At 37.1% G+C, this 20,228-nt stretch overlaps 1 protein-coding gene across 1 annotated transcript in view; it reads left to right on the forward strand.

Annotated features, from left to right (window-relative positions):
- Positions 1–20,228, forward strand: part of DNAH7 (dynein axonemal heavy chain 7) — a 262,133-nt gene that overhangs the window by 96,249 nt on the left and 145,656 nt on the right. Inside the window, exons 26-32 of the mRNA XM_023542658.2 lie at positions 163–265; positions 386–513; positions 6,895–7,107; positions 10,457–10,555; positions 11,900–12,148; positions 14,834–14,983; positions 15,857–16,039. Coding sequence (XP_023398426.2) covers positions 163–265; positions 386–513; positions 6,895–7,107; positions 10,457–10,555; positions 11,900–12,148; positions 14,834–14,983; positions 15,857–16,039 — 1,125 coding nt within the window. The remainder of the gene's footprint in view (positions 1–162; positions 266–385; positions 514–6,894; positions 7,108–10,456; positions 10,556–11,899; positions 12,149–14,833; positions 14,984–15,856; positions 16,040–20,228) is intronic.

Raw genomic sequence — 20,228 nt, forward strand, 5'->3', positions numbered from 1 at the left:
GAATTGGTAATGAAAAAAATAAGCTGTCTTTAAAGATATGGGCAAATAAGCAATTTCCTTGAAAAGATATTAAATCCTTGAAAAGATCAGGTGAAAATGCAACATTTCATTGCAATATTCAATCAGATAAAATTGAAAAATTTCATTATTCTTTTCTCTTAGGGACTGTTATCTTGTGGAGCCTGGGCTTGCTTTGATGAGTTTAATAGAATTGATTTGGAAGTACTTTCTGTGGTTGCTCAACAAATTCTTACTATCCAAAGAGGTAATGGACTAGTCTGTCTTTGCATTATGTGAAAAAAGGACAAATATGGCAGGTAATGAATGGTACGAGTCACATTTTTATGTGGTATTGTCACATCATTTCATTCTTGATTACCCACAGGTATTAATGCAGGCTCTGACATACTAGTGTTTGAAGGAACTGAACTAAAACTTGACCCCACCTGCGCTGTCTTTATAACAATGAACCCTGGGTATGCTGGGCGCTCAGAACTGCCAGATAATCTGAAGGTATGGAACAGTTAATCATATCACCTGTTTCCTTTCTGTAATTTAAATGTTAGTACATATAAAGAAGGAATGTACTATCCTTGAATTTTATACAAGGTATTTGCTTTTAGACATTATAATATTTCAGAAAATTGTTACAGAAAAAAAATTTTAAAGCTTTGAGCACCTTTACAAGATAAATATGCACAAAAGATGCAATTTCCAAAATTTGTATTTGAAAAATAGTGCTCATTATAGAAATTTTTTAAATACAAGGAAATAATCAAAAGTTATGCATTCTTCTGCTTACTGTATTATTTCCCCCAAATTTTAAATGCCTCTTTTACAATGTTAAAATCAAACAATTGTGTTTCTTTTTTTTCAAGTTAATATTATGAGAATTTCCCATCTTTATAAACAATCCTAGGCATTTTCAAGTATATCTGGAAATACCTAACAATTCTGAAAACATGTCTTAGGCTGAAATGAATGGCTTTATTATTGCCACCTGAAGTTTTAAGAGCTGGACTATATTTTTAAATGAACAAAACTCATGAAATGTTTTCATTGACACGCAAGAGTCTACTTCAGAGTTATTTACTCCTAAAATAAAAGCGTACTGGGGCCTAGAGAATGTTATCAGTCTTCAGAGTCATGCTCGAAGCCTACGTATTCTTCACCAGTGATTCAGTTAGTCACCAAATGCTGGCTGTGCTGTTTCACAAAAAATCTTCCAATTCCTACTGCTTACAAGTCCCACAGTCACAGCTTGGCTCGGCCCCTCATCCTGTCTTACATGTCTTGTTGTAAAAGGCCGTATGTCACCAACCTCTTCCCCACTGAAATGCACGATAATGAATTCCTTGCTACAATGCTACCAGCATTACTGTATATCAAAAGTAATCTAATCATATAATTTCCAAACTTAAAAAACTGCTGGGCTCCTTTTTTGCCTACTAAATAAAGTTCAGATTTTGTGGTATGACCCGTGAGAGCCTTAGGACCCAAGTCCTTTTGTCCTGCCATTTCTCTACATCTTTCTCTCACACTGCGCAGCATTAGCCTGTAAATGTTTCCTGCCTTTGCAAAATGCTATTTTTGCTCTCTCGAGTCCTCTTTTTTCATACTCATTCTTTAATCTCTACAGTTCAGTGTTAACTTCTGGATGAAGCCTCTGGGCCTGGCAGAGGTTTATAGCTGAATCCTTCTATCATGCATGTGTCCACGGATTCTTCAGGGGCTTCTCTGCTAGGTCTCCTTGCCTATCATTCCTGAGGCTTGGGTAATAGATTCTGTTTCTCCAGTTGCCACTCCCTTCTCTCTGCCTGGACCTCTGGTAGTTGACTCCACATAGACTCTCACTCTTGGGGAGCTCTCACTCTGCTAGGGGGTTATCTTGGGCAAAGATTGGCTTTCCCTCTCATTATTGTGCATATCACATGCATCCTTTGTCCCCATTGGCCACACTGAACCTCCTGCCCAGGCCACTGGAACTTTCTCAGACCTGAGTCAGGCACTAATCCCTCCAAATATGCAGATACCTACCAAGCTCTCGGAAACCCTGGTGGCGTAGTGGCTAAGTGCTACGGCTGCTAGCCAAAGGGTCAGCAGTTCAAATAAGGCGCTCCTTGGAAACTCTATGGGGCAGTTCTACTCTGTCCTATAGGGTCGCTCTGAGTCGGAATCGACTCGATGGCACTGCGTTTGGTTTTGGTTTGGTACCAAGCTCTCACTGAACTTGGGGCAGGGATGATGGATGTGGGAACTCACAACATAACAACAGCTCTCTCCAAAGAAACAAATCTGTTCACAAATCCTTCCTTCTTCCCTACTCTCTCTCAAGTATTTTATGATCTACAATCAGATGAGAGGGCTCAAGAATTGTGTCTATTTTCTTGGTAAATTCTGCATATGGGGCAGGTCAAACTAACTTTGCTAATGGATATGTATCATATCACGCAAGAAGTGCCCTTTGCCACCTAGGTTAAACCTGATAGTAGAGCAATTACTTAAACACATCTCCACTTTAGAAAAGCTATACTTTAAGTAGCAACAATTCTGAAGAATCAATACAAAATAATTGTTTCAGAATAATTAAATGTGAAAAACCATGGCAAAACAGACATAGTCTAGATATCCTAATGTCACAAAGCCAATAACATGTTACATACCTGTCCAGAGAGTATACAGCGTGAAACACCCTGGTAGTATCTACTGTATAGCAACTAGCAGTAACAGTGTAGAAGAAATAAAGCAAAGTATGTCCTGAATCCTCCATTTCATTCAAATAAAACTCAGCTCATTCCTGAATAGGTGACAATACTTAGGCTCCAAATCCAGTCCCTTAGAAAGGAATGGTAAGAAATTATGGCTTGAATTTATTTTTATTACACCCATATGCAGTCCCTTGGAAGCATGTTTCAGGAAGTGCAAATAGTTCATTATATACCACCCTTTTTCTTTCACCAGAAGCAATAGAACAACGAATCTTGATCATTTATTTCTGCTGAGGTAAACTTGAAGGGTAATGCTGATATTGATTATGTATACTGGAATTCAATTCCTGGTATGTTGCCTGGATCTGTAGACCCTTTTTTTCACACTCGGGAAAGTAGTTTATTGCTTAAACTAGAATCTGATTTAATTAAAAAATTAACCAAATTGTTAGGTTGTCCAAACTTCCTGCTATTAGTAACAAATGATTTCTGACACACCTAAAATTGAACCACCACATATTAGCGTGCCACGAATCCTGTTTGCAAACCCCTGGATTAGAACATTCACCGCCAGAACAGCTTAGGTCTAAAAAAATGATAAAGTTAAATCTTTAATGGAAGACTCCTAATAAATGGAAAATCACAATAGCCTCTTGAAACATCTTTGTCTCACTCTGTTTTTGTTCCTCTGGCCACTGACTTGTCTGTTTCAAGGAGTTCCACAGCCATATTGCTGATAGCGCTGAGAGAATGTGAAGAGGAATTTGTGAAATACCTGGGGCATTTAGAGGGAACCTACAGCATGCACGCAGTACTGGATCCTGTCTCCAAACCAGTATCAAGCTGTACTCTTGTAGAAAGACTGTATCACCCCAGCCTAACCACCGACTGACTGACTGATTTGTTCATTCAATCATTCTCTCTTTTATTCACTCAAAAAATAGTTGTTGAGAATCTACCCTTAAAGAGGTACCATCCATATAGTAATTCTGTTGTATTTGTTTTTCCTCAAGTATGTCGTGGTTAGAACACCTGCTTAAGCCTCCTGTATTCCAACTTATTTGCTCATGCTATTTTTAAAATATAATTTTTTTATTTTTAAAAACATTTTATTCTTTTCGTTTTTAAGGGTGACCTTGCTGATAAAATAGTAGTGATAAGGCCTCTAGCTAGTAATTTAGCATAACACATTCGAAGGATCTTGCGTGATGCAAATCTTTTCTTTGTTCTGAAATTGGAAGAGTCATAACAGATCACTTAGGCATGATGTTCATATTTTCTATCTGCCTTCTGTTTTGGGTAATACAACTATTTCCCAATGTGTTCATAAACTCTCTGAATATGATTGCCATTCTCCGTAGGGACTTCTTTTTGTCTAGAATATTGTTATTTTCCTTTTTATAATCAATACAATAAAGTCATATTTTAATGCATGAACCACTGAAATGAGTCCTGACCCATACTCATATTCTAGACCCAAATTTTCTAATTTATTCTTTTAAAATCTACTAAATTTTCTATTTTCTTACCATTGCATGAGGTTTATTTGCCCCACAGTGTTGAAAATGCCAGGAGAAAAAAATCATCTTTACAATTTGGAAAATTGATATATTTCTTTTTTTTAATTGAGCTATGTTTATTTCCTATTTATTAATTATTATTGTGCTTTATGAATATTATTTTTTATCGTGAAAGCTTATAGTCCAAATTAGTTTCTCCTTTAAATAATAATATGCATATTGTTTTGTGACATTGGTTGCCAACCCTGCAATGTGTCAACACTCTCCCCTTCTCAACCTCAGCTTCCCCATTTCCATTCAGCCAGCTTTCCTGTCCCTTCCTGACTTCTTGTCTTTGCTTTTGGGGTGGTGCACCCATTTTGTCTCATATACATGGTTGAACTACATGTGTTATTGTTTGTTTTATAGGCCTGTCTAATCTTTGGCTGAAGGGTGAACATCAGGAGTGACTTCAGTACTGAGTTAAAAGCGTATCTTCTCGACGGCAGTGGGTTAGGGGCCATACTCTCAGGGCTTCTCCAGTCTCTGTCAGGCCAGTAAGTCTGGTCTTTTTTTGTGTGTGTGAGTTAATTTTGTCCTACATTATTCTCCTGCTCTGTCTAGGACCCTCTATTGTAATCCCTGTCAGAGCAGTCAGTGGTGGTAGCTGAGCACCATCTCATTGTTCTGGACTCAGTCTGGTAGAGGCCGTAGTAGTTGTGGTCCATTAGTCCTTTGGACTAATCTTTTCCTTGTGTCTTTGGTTTTGTTCATTCTCCATTGCTCTAGATGGGGTGGGATAAGTAGACGTATCTTAGAATGCTGCTTATAAGCTTTTAAGACCCCAGACACTACTCACCAAAGTAGGATGTAAAACATTTTCTTTATAAACTATGTTATGCCAGTTTATAAACTATGTAGATGTCCCCAGAGACCATGGTCCCCAGCCCTCAGCCCAGTAACTCAGTCCCTCAGGAAATTTGGATGTGTATATGAAGCTTCTATGACTTTGCTTTGGTCAAGTTGTGCTGATTCCTCCAGGATTGTGTACTGCCTTACCCTTCACCAAAGTTACCACTTATCTATTGTCTAGTAAGCATTTCTTTCTCCCCACCCATCCCCTCCCTCTTAACCACCAAATATTGTTTCTTTCTGTGTGTAAACCTTTTCATGAGTTTTTATAATAGTGGTCTCCTACAATATTTGGCCTTTTGTGATTGACTTAATTTCACTCAGCATAATGCCCTCCAGATTCATCCATGTTGTGAGATATTTCTTGGATTCTTCGTTGTTCTTTATCATTGCATAGTATTCTGTTGTGTGTATGAACCATAGTTTGTTTATGCAATTATCTGTCAACGGGCACTTAGGTTGTTTCCATCTTTTTGCTATTGTGAATAATGCTGCAGTGGACATGGGTGTACATACGTCTATTCATGTGACAGCTCTTATTCCTCTAGGGTATATTGCTAGGAGTGGAATTGCTGGATCATATGGTATTTCTATTTCTACCCTTTTAAGGAAGCGCCATATAGTTTTCCAAAACGGTTGTAACATTTTGCATTCCCACCAGCAGTGCAAAAGAGTTCCAATCTTCCCACAGCCTCCCCAACATTTGTTATTTTCTGTTTTTTTTATTTGTGCCATTGATGTCAGGATGAGATGGTATCTCATTGTAGTTTTGATTTGCATTTCTCTGACAGCTAGTGATTGCAAGCATTTCTTCATATGTCTATTAGCCACCTGAATGTCTTCTTTGGTGAAGTGCCTGTTCATATCCTTTACCCATTTTTTAATTGGATTGTCTTTTTGTTGTTAGAGATGTTGGATTTTCCTATAGATTTTGGAGATTAGACCTTTGTTGGCTATGTCATTTTTCGCAGTCTGTAGGTTCTCTTTTTACTCTTTTGAACTCTGCACAAGTGTTTAAATTTTAGAAGTTCCTAGTTGTCTAGCTTATCTTCTGGTGTTTGTGCATTATTAGTTACTGTTTGTATCCTATTTATGCCATGTATTAGGGACCCTAGCACTGACCCTATTTTTTCTTCTATGATAATTAGGGTTTTGGGTTAAAATTGATGCATTTCTAATAATGATTGCCCATAACTTATTTTACAGTTTTTTTTCCCTTTACTATACATGTTGAAAGACTCACATGGTGACTGCAGATTCAAAGGTTAAGAATATCTCAAAATATATCATTTAACATAGCCTTATTATTAGGGGTTACCTGATTAGCAAAATTACACAATTTATGAGATACAAAGGGAGCCTCTCTTAAAGCTCAGTTTCCCAGCACAGTCACTTTCTTACCAGGCCAGTTAAGAAGCCTGGCTTGTGGACATTTTGCAGACTGAGGTTCTTATCCCTGTATCATGTTGCTTCTCATGAAGAATATGATTTGATACTTAACACTTTGATGAATTAATAATTCACCAAAGATCTAGGTGTGATAGAAATTTGAAGGTGTTCTTAAACCATGATTTAAGGGAAAAAAATATGGAAATTTAATGATATATTTATTATATAACAACAGAAAACCAATTTTTCCTTTTATCTAAATGTTTTGAACATTGTAGTTTAAGATTTTTGCAGAAAAGCTATAAAATTGTAACATGTTAACAAATAAAGGACAAGGTTATCTTTCGAATGGTCTTTTTAAAAGCACCTTTTCTACATGACCATAGGCTCTCTTCCGGACAGTAGCAATGATGGTGCCAGACTATGCCATGATTGCCGAGATAGTCCTGTACTCCTGTGGGTTTGTCACTGCTCGACCGCTGTCGGTAAAAATCGTGGCTACGTATCGTTTGTGTTCAGAGCAGTTGTCATCTCAACATCACTATGATTATGGAATGAGAGCCGTGAAGTCAGTGCTCACCGCTGCTGGGAATCTAAAGGTAGAAAGCTCAAGTGCTTCTTACACATGAATTTCCTATTTGTAAATCCCAGGGCTGTGTGCCTCCGCAGACCCGGTAACTGTTTGGTTTCAACACTGACTGAAAAAAAAAATCAATAATTGCACTAAAAAAAAAATTGGTTATTTTGCACATGTGAAGAAGGAAATTTATATTGATTTGCAAAAATGTAGACATGTAATTCTTAGTGACTTGAGTTCTGTTCCATAATTTTGAGTATATGAAGGTAGGTACTGTGAAAGAATAAACTTGCTTGCTGCTGAGAAACATTTTGAGGACTTTCAGTCTACATGTACATGTATAGCTTTAAAGGAAATAATATATGATTAATAAATATATACAGAAGACCTTATACATTGTCACTTAATCTAACTGTACAATCACAACAAGCTGTTGACTAGTAATAATAGATTTACAATATAATGTTTGAATTTTAAAACGGTGTTTATCATAACTATTAAAAAAAAATAACCCATTGCCATTGAGTTGATTCCGACTCACAGTGACCCCATAGGACAGAGTAGAACTAACTGCCCCACAGGGTTTCCAAGGTTGTAATCTTTATGGAAGCAGACTGTAACATCTTTCCCCCACATAGTGGCTGGTGGGTTCAAGCTGCTGACCTTTTGGTTAGCAACCAAGTGCCTTAACCATTGTGCCACTAGGGCTCCTTAGTTATAACCATACAAATGAAAAGCCCAAATACTTTTAGACTTGATCAACTTTTCATTGAAATTATTTTGCGGAATCATGAAATATAACTATATATTAATTAGTTATTAATGAAAGATAAGCTTATAGTTAATATCAAAATGCATCAATGTGACCTTGTAAAATTTTCATGTTAAAGATAAATTTTCAAATATATCCTACATGATTAAGAGCAGTGGCATGCATTTTTATCTTCTATAATAATGTTATCAAGAATTCTGATACATAGTGATGATATCCTATTCCACATTAGTCTAACATCAAGTCATTGCTTTTTGCAGTAAACAAAAGCAACTAGACACAACAATTTGTATTAACCTGACGTGTCAGCATGATATTGTGGTCAGATAATGGAAAAGATGATGCGTTGTCCTAGTGTATGTCATCACTGAAATCTTGGCTCTGTAATTGATCTATTAGAGTTTATGCAGCAAATGAATCCTGCAAATGAATCCTATCATTCTCTGTCAAAACTAATTTAGAATTGTTAAACATTTTGGCCTGTATACTTTGAAATTTGTTTTTATTATATCAGAAAACAATTTAGACATTTGCTTTAAAATGATAGCCTCTCAAATAATAAAACATACTTCTGACAAGTCACAATGTAGGTAGCTGGCAGATGAGCAGGACTAGCTTTGGCATTGGGAGCTTTGGAGATTCAGAGATGGTCAAACTCAACTTTCAGGCATTACTGGCCTTGTACGGTTAAGCTTGGTAAGCAGGAACATGGAATTATTAGGCAAAAAGATTTTAGAGAAAAGGAAGAAAGTTCTGGAAAATTAAATGCAAGCTCTAGGAAACAAAATGTTGGAGAAAGGTGTTGAGCAAAGTATTAAATTTGAGGGAAATAATTCTGAGTTCAGATTTATGTTATTTAGGTGAACCCTTTTTCGGGGCAGTTCTGCTCTGTCCTGTAGGGTTGCTCTGAGTCGGAATTTACACGACAGCAGTGGCTTTTTTGGGTGGGTTATGGATATGAACAAGGAGTTTATAGTTCAGTCAAGCAACAAGTTTATAGTTCAGTCACATTTTTAGTAAACCTTAGGTATATTACAGGTGCTTTGGAATTTAATACAAGTTTTCTTAAGCAACCCTACTTAACTTACTTAGCATGTTAACCAATCCTCTCTAGTCTCTGTACAACTTGCTGACGTAACACACCTACCTGCTGAACTCCCAGCCAGCAGGCATGGTGCTGCTTTACCCTCTCATTTCGATTTCAGTCAGTTGAGCTGTATTCCTTACCCAGAGTCAGCTTATTTGTTCCTAAACCTTTTTGAAGTCAGTTGGACATGTTACTATTAACATGTCATTTAATTAAATTTTGTGTAAACTGGTGATATATAAGTGTGAAAATAAGAAGAGTTTTGTTTCTATGAAAACTAAGTTCATTGTTTTAGGAAGATTCAGTAAAGGAGAAATGCTAAAAAACTGACTTTGAATTAGGTGTGGATGAGACCAATGTAAAAGACCGAAAAAAATTTAGAAGGCTGCTATATTCAGAATGCCTTACAAGTACCTTTTAAGAGCATTATCCCCTTAAAAAAAAAAGAACAGGGCAAAACTGCACAAAGTAAATGGTGCATTTATTAATGTCGTTTTAGCAAGAAAAACAGTGTATAGCTCTACAGTCAAAGAAAAGGCTTTGACTTCAAAATATTGGCGAAAGAGTAAGCATTTATGTTTTAAATTTAAATGCATCATTTAAAAAACGATTATATTTTTATAATTTATTATTGTTTATTGTTGAGAATGTACACAGCAGAACATACAGCAATTCATCAATTCCTACACGTACAATTCAGGGACATTTATTACATTCTTCAAGTTGTGTAATCACCCTCACTCTCCTTTTCTAAATTGTTTCTCCCTCATTAACATAAACTTACTGCCCTCTAAATTTCGTATCTAATCTTTTGAGTTGCTATTGTCAGTTTGATCCCATATAGATAGTTCTTAAAGAGCACAACGCTGAAGGCAAACATTCTTTACTAATTAAGCCAACCTATTTTTATTATTATTATTATTAAAAAGACTTCAGAGGATATTTTTGGTTTGAGGTTTAAAGATTATCTTAGGGAAACAGTTTTGGAAGTTCACCCATCTTCCACAGGTCCAGAAAGTCTAGAGTCTGTGAAAATTTGAAATTCTGTTCTGTATTTTCTCCCTTTTGATCAGGATTCTTCTACAGAATCTTCGACTAAAACATTCAATACTGGTAGCCAGGCACCATCCAATTCTTATGGTCTCATGGAGAAGGAGGCAGCCATTTTTTGCCATGAGACCAGAAGATTACTCTTAATAATTGTTTTCAATTAGCTAACCCACTACTGATCTTAAAGGCAGAGGACAAGCAAGCTCCTACCCAATATATAGGCAATAACAACTCCCAAGCTATGCTGAATACATGGCCAATAGTTCTTTATCTAGCACATCCGTGAATGGATAGTTAGTTCAACGTAAGTTTTTATAATAAACTAGTAGAAAATTCAGCATATTCATGTTGCCTGTGAGGCCTGAGTATGTGTATGTGTGTGCGTTTGTATATGTGCGTACGTGTGCACACGGGTGTATGGTTAGCAGATGCAAATATGATAACGAGTATATTTTCTTTTAGCTGAAATACCCAAATGAAAATGAAGAAATTTTGCTGCTTAGATCTATTATTGATGTAAATCTGCCAAAATTTTTGTCCCATGATTTACCACTCTTTGAGGTAAGAACATTTATTTATTACTACAATGTATCAAAACTCTTATAGTAATGTATGTATGAAATATCCAAGTTCGCAAAGCTCTGTATGAGAAACTTCCACTATATAAAACAATGATACAGCACAGAGACACAGATCATTCCATGTCTTACTTGACATGTGTTTAGACAGCTTTTTTGCTTTGGATGACTTTTAACAACTTAGGGTTTTTGGTAGTATTTTTTTAACCTCATAATGAGCACACTAAATTTACAAAATATGTTTGATTTTATTCCGCTAGAATGTAGGCCCTGTGAAGGAATGTAATTTGTCTAACACATTAATGAATCCCTAGAACAGAATAGGTGTGATAAGTGTTTGCTAAATTAATGGTTGAAGAAATAAAAGAAATAAGCTTACTTTCTTCCAATGAATGTGACGACTTTTATGGAATTGTTTTTCAGGATAAATTAAGATAAGAATTAAGCTTAATAATCTTCAGGATTAAAAGATTGGTATTTGAGAGGAAGTATTAGAATAATGACTAAAATTTTCGTAGTATCATTTGCTGCCTTTTCTACTTCCTCTTCTCAGGTAGAAGAAATCAAGAGGGTAGTTGGCTTCTGCCAATGTTAGATGTTGCACTAACTTATGCCAACATGTAGTACAGGCAGCTTTCACCATGTAAAGATGGGAAATATATGACTGTCTTGGGGAAGGGGGAAGTGACACTTCCCCTATAGTGCTCGGTGTCATAAGCTGTCCCTAGGGACCAGGTTTTATCACTCTAAAAGGGGCTTTCCTTACTATTCCTTAGTGCAAATCAACAAGGACGGGGTCCACATTTTGTTCCTAAAGTTTGCCCTCAGTTTCGTTGGTACTAGTGCACTGTACAGATTTTCTAGGAGTAAATCTATCTTTATCCTTAGAAAGAGAAATTCTACCCCAGTAGATGTATTCTTGTGCAATCATGTATTCATTCAGTGAACATTTAGCAGTGCCTTTTTAGTTATCTAGTGCTGCTGTAACACAAATACCACAGAATAGAAATTAATTTTCTCACAGTTCGGGAGCCTAAAAGTCCAAATCAGGGTCTCAGCCGTGTCTATTCCTTCTGTGAGCCTCTCTTCTAGTGTCTGGTGTCTGCCAGCAATCCTTGGCATTCCTTTACTTGTAGATAATCCTCACGAGTCCTCTCTCTTTCCCTACGTGTGTGTGCCTTTGTCTATTCTGGTCTTTTCATAACTCAGAAGTGGTACCACCTCAACTGATTGATTGATTACATTACATTAGATTACATGAGAGAAATTTTATCGTGTTTGTATGTATGTGTGTATATGTATAGCCCCCAAAATCATCTACTTTCAGGGAATTACTTCAGATTTGTTTCCTGGAGTAAAATTACCTAAGCCAGATTACAATGATTTGCTGGCAGCTATCAAAGATAATTGTGACTCCATGAATTTGCAAATGACCAAATTCTTTTCTGAGAAGATTCTTCAAATATATGAAATGATGATTGTGCGTCATGGTTTTATGATTGTTGGAGAACCATTTGGAGGAAAGACCTGTGCATATCGTGTCTTAGCTGGAGCACTAAATGATATATGTGAAAAGGTAAGTCAACACCATTATTATTATTAATGCATTAATGTAGTTCTAACCTGCTGTGCTCAGGAAGGAACGTAAGACCATTTAAACAGATATTTGTAATAGAGTAACTTAAATGATGAGAAAAATGAGTCAAAGAGAAAATAAACTTAGGAACATAAAATGAAACAAGCAGGAGGTTCAGCATATAAAGGATGTAGTTCAAATTTGCCACTCTCAATGTTTTGTTTCATTTTTAAAAAAAGTTTAATTATAAAAGTTAATACATTTTCATTGTAGAAAAAAGTCTGAAAACACAGAAAAATCTGAAAGTTTCCTTTTCATACTTTTAGAAGTGTATTTTTTATTTTGGGGGTAGTTAAATTTGTAATGCAAATTCTGTTATTAGCTGCTAGTGGTACTGAATTGGAATGTGTATATGTATATATATGTATACAAGGAAACGCTGGTGGTGTAGTGGTTAAGTGCTACAGCTGCTAACCAAAAGTTCGGCAGTTCGAATCTTCCAGGTGCTCCTTGGAAACTCTACGGGGCAGTTCTACTCTGTCCTATAGGGTCGCTATGAGTCGGAATTGACTCGATGGCACTGGGTTATATATATACAAAATATGACACATTGCACTGGGCAGATATGCTGCAAGAGACCTCTTAAAAGTGTCAAAAAGCAAAGATGTCACCTTGAAGACTAAGGTGCACCTGACCTAAGCCATAGTGTTTTCACTCACCTCATATGGATGTAAGAGCGGGACAATGAATAAGGAAGACCGAAGAAGAATTAACGCCTTTGAATTGTGGTGTTGGTGAAGAATATTAAATATACCATGGACTGCCAAAAGAATGAACAAATCTGTCTTGAAAGAAGTACAACCAGAATGTTCCTTAGAAGCAAGGTTGGCCAGACTACGTCTTACATACTTTGGACACGTTATCAGGAGGGGATCAGTCCCTGGAGAAGGACATCATGTTTCGTAAATAGAGGGTCCGCAAAAAAAAGGAAGGTCCTCAACAAGATGGACTGACGTGGTGGCCTAAACAGTGGGCTGAAGCATAACAATGATTGTGAGGATGGCGCAGGACCTGGCAATGTTTTGCTCTTTGTGCATAGGGTTTCTGTGAGTCGGAACTGACTCGACAGCACCTAACAACGACAACATACATGTACATATATGTTATACACACACATGTATATATAATGGCTATTGTTGTTGTGTGCTGTTGAGTCGATTTCAACTCAGAGAGACACTGTATTCAAAATTCTTATTCACATATCACATTTTTTGGCTTACTTTGATATGCTAAAGTCAGGGGGCTGTATAAATTCTCTAAGTAATACTGTTTCTTTCCACCTCTCCATGTATTTCTAGTACGTTTTGGTTCATATATTTCAATATAGCCTACATGGAATTTATGATTATTATATCTTCTTCATGGAGGCTGCCCTTCAACCAGTACAAAATTATTTACGTTATTTGCCTTAAATTCACTTTGTCTAATTTCAATATCACATCCTCTGCTTTCTCCCTGCATATATATTAGTTCATGTCTTTATTTGTAACTTTGGTTGTCGTTGTCATTTACCTTTTTCCCCCTGTGTATTATTTGATGTTTACTTTAAAATAAAATGATAAATCACATATTTTCAAGTACTGAATCATTCCAGAATTCTTATTGAAAACAAACACCTTGATACCATTTATCCCGTGGAAAACCTTTTTCATTAATTGCTACTTCTTTCCTACTTTATTTTTCCTGAGGGCTTTTTAAGCTCCTTCTATAGTCTTGTCCTCTTTTGCCTAAGCCCTAGGATCTCTATATTTGTTTCATGTGTATAGAGGTGGTGACTTCCTTAAATTCAGTCATTTGCTGCCCAATTCGATCTATCATTTTCCTTTTATAAAGAGCAAATAGTTCAACTCTTATTTTCTCCAGTTTGATGGTGTTTATCTTTTCATGGAAGAATTTAAACTCATTTATATTTATTATCCTACAAATGGATATGCTTCTTGTTTCTGTCATCTATTTCTTCTGCTTTTCCCTTTCTATGCTGTTTTCTTTCTCTTGCCTTTCCTTCTCTTGCTTTCCCTTACCTTCCTTTTATCTCCCTTCTCTTCCTTTTCTTTCCCCTTCCTTTCACCCTTTTTTTCTCGCTGTCTTCCTGCCTTGTCTTCCTATCATCCTGTGATTTTTCATTTTTTGTTTGTTTTTCTATGAAAACAAGTCTTTAAAAGAACCAAACAAGGTGCCGCTCAAAGATTAACAAAGATGAAGATATGAACATGTGTTTTTGTCCTATTGTAAAGTCCAAAATGGTTCGTTACCTAGAAATTCTAATGGTGACACAGTGACAGGATAGAAGGGACGGGCTTCCTTAGTCAGTGCACACAGGCTTATAGCTTCATACCAGTCTTGTTGCCTTTGGGGTAAAATCTTTCGTTGGTGGCAACAGCTTTATCCTGGTTAAGAAGATGACAGAATTTTGCAATACTTCTGAATTTAGAAGATACATTGTTAACCCCTTCCTGGGCACAGAGAAGAAAGCAATATACAATATTATTATGCCCATATCATTTTTTCAGTTTGCTAGCTTGTTTCTTAAACTCTGGGGATGGAAAGGATGGAAGGCAGTGTTGGAAAGGATTGAACTTGTTATATTGTTATATGTATAAAATAAGTGATTTGTTTTTCTTTTAGGGACTAATGGAAGAAAACAAAGTTCAGATTACTGTTTTAAATCCTAAATCTATCACCATGGGTCAGCTGTATGGACAGTTTGATTTAGTATCCCACGAATGGTCTGATGGGATCCTGGCTGTCAGTTTTAGAGCATTTGCTTCTTCAACTGTAAGTACTAACACTTTTGCATGCATTTTAAAAAACATTATATTTCCTTCTGACCCCAACTTCTAATTTTTTTTCAGTTCAAACACTTGAATGATTTATATTTATAGTTAAAGATACTCGTTTAAAACACCTTACTGGATAGTGTAGTGGTGTTTCTGTGAAGAACATTGTTGACTCCAATAAAGATGCCAAAGACCGTGTTAACAAGCACCATTGCTTTGGAGGTATACAGAAGAAGGACGAGGAATATGATATTTATTATGTGATTGTGAGACTGTTAATGGTGTATTGATTTTCATGTCCTATACTATCATCCTCTTGGAAACTCTGGTGGCATAGTGGTTAAGAGTTCGGCTGCTAACCAAAAGGTCAGCAGTTCAAAGCCACCAGGCACTTCTTGGAAACCCTATGGAGCAGTTCTCTATCCTATAGGGTAGCTATGAGTGGGAACTGACTCGACGGCAATGGTTTTTTTTGTTTGTTTGTTTTGTATAGTACCATGAGACAGTTCAATTCATGGGAGATGTGTGTACATTGTATGAGCACAATGTCCTATAGAATCAGATAAGCAAAATGAAAATTCTGTTTTCCTCAGCAATTTTTTTTAACTTATATTAGTTTAAACTATATTATATATACTTGAGTTTAGATACATGGAAAGATGTTATATTTCTGTCATGTTTATGCATGGATAGCCTTCTTGAGGGACAATATATACATCTATACTTTTTTCAAAGGGTGCCTTTACATTTTCTTGGTGAAATTAATTTTGGGGAGCTGCATTTTTTTATTTTGAAATAATATTATTGAACTGTTTCCTACATTATTCCTATTACATATTTGCTTCTTTTATTCACTATATACATAAACTAGTCTCCAGATAGAAAGTGGTTAATTTTTGATGGACCAGTAGATGCGGTATGGATTGAGAATATGAACACTGTCCTGGATGACAACAAAAAGCTATGTCTGATGAGTGGGGAGATTATTCAAATGTCACCACAGATGAATCTTATTTTTGAACCAATGGATTTAGAAGTTGCTTCTCCTGCCACTGTAAGTTCCCAGTTTGGACATCTGCTTATAAATTGTGAAATGTTATAAATGTGTTTATTTATTTAGAAACTTTGACTTCAAATGATAAATATTAGTAGAATTTCCTTTACTAGTGATTCTTGGAGAACAGATATATCTGTTGACATACCTTGACAACTTTAAGAGTCAGGAATTTTTTTTCTTCATCTGTGACCATTTGGTAGATCATACACAAAAATTTAGAACATGATATTATATTAAAATTAGGCTTTTTTATTTCCCAGGAGTTTTCTGAAATTTGTAAGCAACAGATATACACCAAGTCATATTTCTTTTATAAGCAATACCTTAATAAACAATTCCCCCACGTGTCTGTCAGTTTGTCGTACTGTGGGGGCTTGTGTGTTGCTGTGATGCTGGAAGCTATGCCACCGGTATTCAGATACCAGCAGGGTCACCCTTGGAGGACAGATTTCAGCTGAGCTTCCAGACTAAGGCAGACTAGGAAGAAGGACCCAGCAGTCTATTTCTGAAAAACATTAGCCAGTGAAAACCTTATGAATAGCAGTGGAACATTGTCTGATATAGTGCTGGAAGATGAGCCCCCCAGGTTGGAGGGCACTCAAAAGATGACTGGGGAAGAGCTGCCTCCTCAAAGTAGAGTCAACCTTAATGACATGCATGGAGTAAAGCTTTTGGGACCTTCATTTGCTGATGTGGCACGACTCAAAATGAGAAGAAACAGCTGCAAACATCCATTAATAATCAGAACCTGGAATGTATGAAGTATGAATCTAGGAAAATTGGAAATCATCAAAAATGAAATGGAATGCATAAACATCTATATCCTAGGCATTAGTGAGCTGAAATGGACTGGTATTGGCCATTTTGAATCGGACGATCACATAGCCTACAATGCTGGGAATGACAACTTGAAGAGGAATGGTATTGCATTCATCGTCAAAAAGAACATTTCAAGATCTTTCCTGAAGTACAATGCTATGAGTGATAGGATAATATCCATACGCCTACAAGGAAGACCAGTTAATACAAGTATTATTCAAATTTATGCACCAACCACTAGGGCCAAATATGAAGAAATAGAAGATTTTTATCAGCTGCTTCAGTCTGAAATTGATCAAACATGCAATCAACATGCATTGGTAATTACTGGTGATTGGAATGCGAAGGTTGGAAATAAAGAAGAAGGATCAGTGGTTGGAAAATATGGCCTTGGTGATAGAAACAATGCCGGAGATCGAATGATAGAATTTTGCAAGACCAACGACTTCTTCATTGCAAATACCTTCTTTCACCAACATAAACGGTGACTAGACCTCGCCAGATGGAACACACAGAAATCAAATTGACTACATCTGTGGAAAGAGACAATGGAAAAGCTCAATATCATCAGTCAGAACAAGGCCGGGGCCATCTGAGGAACAGACCATCAATTGCTCATATGCATGTTCAACCTGAAACTGAAGAAAATCAGAGCAAGCACATGAGAGGCAAAATATGACCTTGAGTATATCCCACCTGAATTTAGACCATCTGAAGAATAGGTTTGATGCTTTGAACACTAGTGACCGAAGACCAGACAAGTTGTGGAATGACATCAAGGACATCATCCATGAAGAAAGCAAGAGGTTGTTGAAAAGACAGGAAAGAAAGACAAGACCAAGATGGATGTCAGAGGAGACTCTGAAACTTGCTCTCGAACGTCCAGCAGCTAAAGCAAAAGGAAGAATTGATGAAGTAAAAGAACTGAACAGAAAATTTCAAAGGGCGTCTCAAGAAGACAAAGTAAAGTATTATAATGACATGTGCAGACTCATTAACAACCTGCGTTATGCAGATGACACAACCTTGCTTGCTGAAAGTGAAGAGGACTTGAAGCACTTACTAATGAAGATCAAAGACCACAGCCTTCAGTATGGATTACACCTCAACATAAAGAAAACAAAAATCCTCACAACTGGACCAATGAGCAACATCATGATAAACGGAGAAAAGATTGACGTTGTCAAGGATTTCATTTTACTTGGATCCACAATCAACACCCATGGAAGGAGCAGTCAAGAAATCAAAAGACGTATTGCATTGGGTAAATCTGCTGCAAAGGACCTCTTGAAAGTGTTGAAGAGCGAAGATGTCACCTTAAAGACTAAGGTGTGCCTGACCCAAGCCATGGTATTTTCAATCGCATCATGTGCACATGAAAGCTGGACAATGAATAAGGAAGACAGAAGAAGAATTGACACCTTTGAACTGCGGTGTTGGTGAAGAATATTGAATGGACTGCCAAAAGAACAAACAAATCTGTCTTGGAAGGAGTACAACCAGAACGCTCCTTAGAAGCAAGGATGGCGAGACTGCATCTTACATACTTTGGACATATTCTCGGGAGGAATCAGTCCCTGGAGAAGGACATCATGCTTGGCGGAGTACAGGGTCAGCGGAAAAGAGGAAGACCCTCAACAAGGTGGATTGACACAGTGGCTGCCACAATGAGCTCAAGCATAACGATTGTAAGGATGGCTCAGGACTGGACAGTGTTTTGTTCTGTTGTGCATAGGGTCAATATGAGTCGGAACTGACTCGATGGCACCTAACAACAACAATAAATAATTATGGGCATACCTCAGAGATGTTGCACCTAACAACAACAATAAACAATTATGGGCATACCTCAGAGATATTGCAGGTTTGGTTCCAGACCACCACAATAAAGCAAATATCACAATTAAGTGAGTCGTACAAACTTTTTTGGTTTCCCAGTGCATATAAAAGCTATGTTTACACTATACTGCAGTCTCATTAAGTGTGCAGTAGCATTATGTCTAAAAAAACAATGTATGCACCTTAATTTAAAAATATTTTATTGCTAAAAAATACTAACCATCATCTGAACCTTCAGCAAATTGTAACCTTTTTGCTGATGGAAGGTCTTGCCTTGATGTTGATGGCTGTTGACTGGTCAGGGTGCTGATTGCTGAAGGCTGGGCTGGCTGTGGCAATTCCTTGAAATAAGACAACAATGACGTTTGTCACACTGGTTGACTCTTCAAGAAAGATTTCTCTGTAGCATGCGATGCTTTTGATAGTATTTTACCTGTAGTAGAACTTCCAAATTGGAGTCCATCCTCTCAAACCCTGCTGCTTTATCAACTAAGTTTATGTAATATTCTAAATCCCTTGTTGTCATTTCAACGTTGTTCACAGCATCTTCACCAGGAGTAGATTCCATCTCAAGAAACCACTTTCTTGGCTCATCCGTAAGAAGTAACTCCTTATCTGTGCAAGTTTTACCATGAGATCACAATAATTCAGTCACATCTGCAGGCCCCACTACTAACTCTGGTTCTCTTGCTGTTTCCACCACATCTGCGGTTACTTTCTCCGCTGAAGTCTTGAACTCCTCAAAGTCATCCTTTGGGTTGGAATCAACTTCTTCTAAGCTCCTGTTAATGTTGATATTTTGACCTCTTCCCACGAATCACGAATGTTCATAATGACATTTAGAATGGTGAATCCTTTCGAGGAGGTTTTCAATTTACTCTGCCCAGATCCGTCAAATAAATCACTAACCTTGGTAGCTACAGCCTTACAAAGTGTATTTCTTAAATAATAAGACTCGAGGGTCAAAAGTACTCCTTGATCCATGGGCTGCAGAATGGATGTGGTGTTAGCAGGTCTGAGAACAACATTGATCTCCTTGTACATCTCCATCAGAGTTCTTGGGTGACTAGGTACATTGTCAATGAGCCGTAGTATTTTGAGAGGAATCTTTTTTTTCTGACCAATAGGTCTCAACAGTGAGCTTAAAATATTTAGTAAACATGTTGTAAACAGATGTGCTGCCATCCAGGCTTTGTTCTTTCATAGAGCACAGGCAGAGTAGATTTAGTATAATTCTTAAGGGCCCTAGGATTTTCAGAATGGTAAATTAGCATTGGCTTCAACTTAAAGTCATCAGCTGCATTAGCCCCTGACAGGAGAGCCTGTCCTTTGAAGCTCTGAAGCCAGCCATTGACTTCTCTCTAGCTGTGAACATTCTAGGCAGCATCTTCCAGTATCAGGCTGTTTCGTCTACACTGAAAATATGCTGTTTAGTGCAGCCCCTTCGTCAACCATCTCAGCTGGATCTTCTGGATCGCTTGCTGCAGCGTCTCCATCAGCACTCGCTGCTTCACCTGGCACTTTGATG

Source organism: Loxodonta africana, chromosome 6, assembly GCF_030014295.1.
Source record: "Loxodonta africana isolate mLoxAfr1 chromosome 6, mLoxAfr1.hap2, whole genome shotgun sequence".
In the NCBI taxonomy this organism is placed as follows: Eukaryota; Metazoa; Chordata; class Mammalia; order Proboscidea; family Elephantidae; genus Loxodonta; species Loxodonta africana.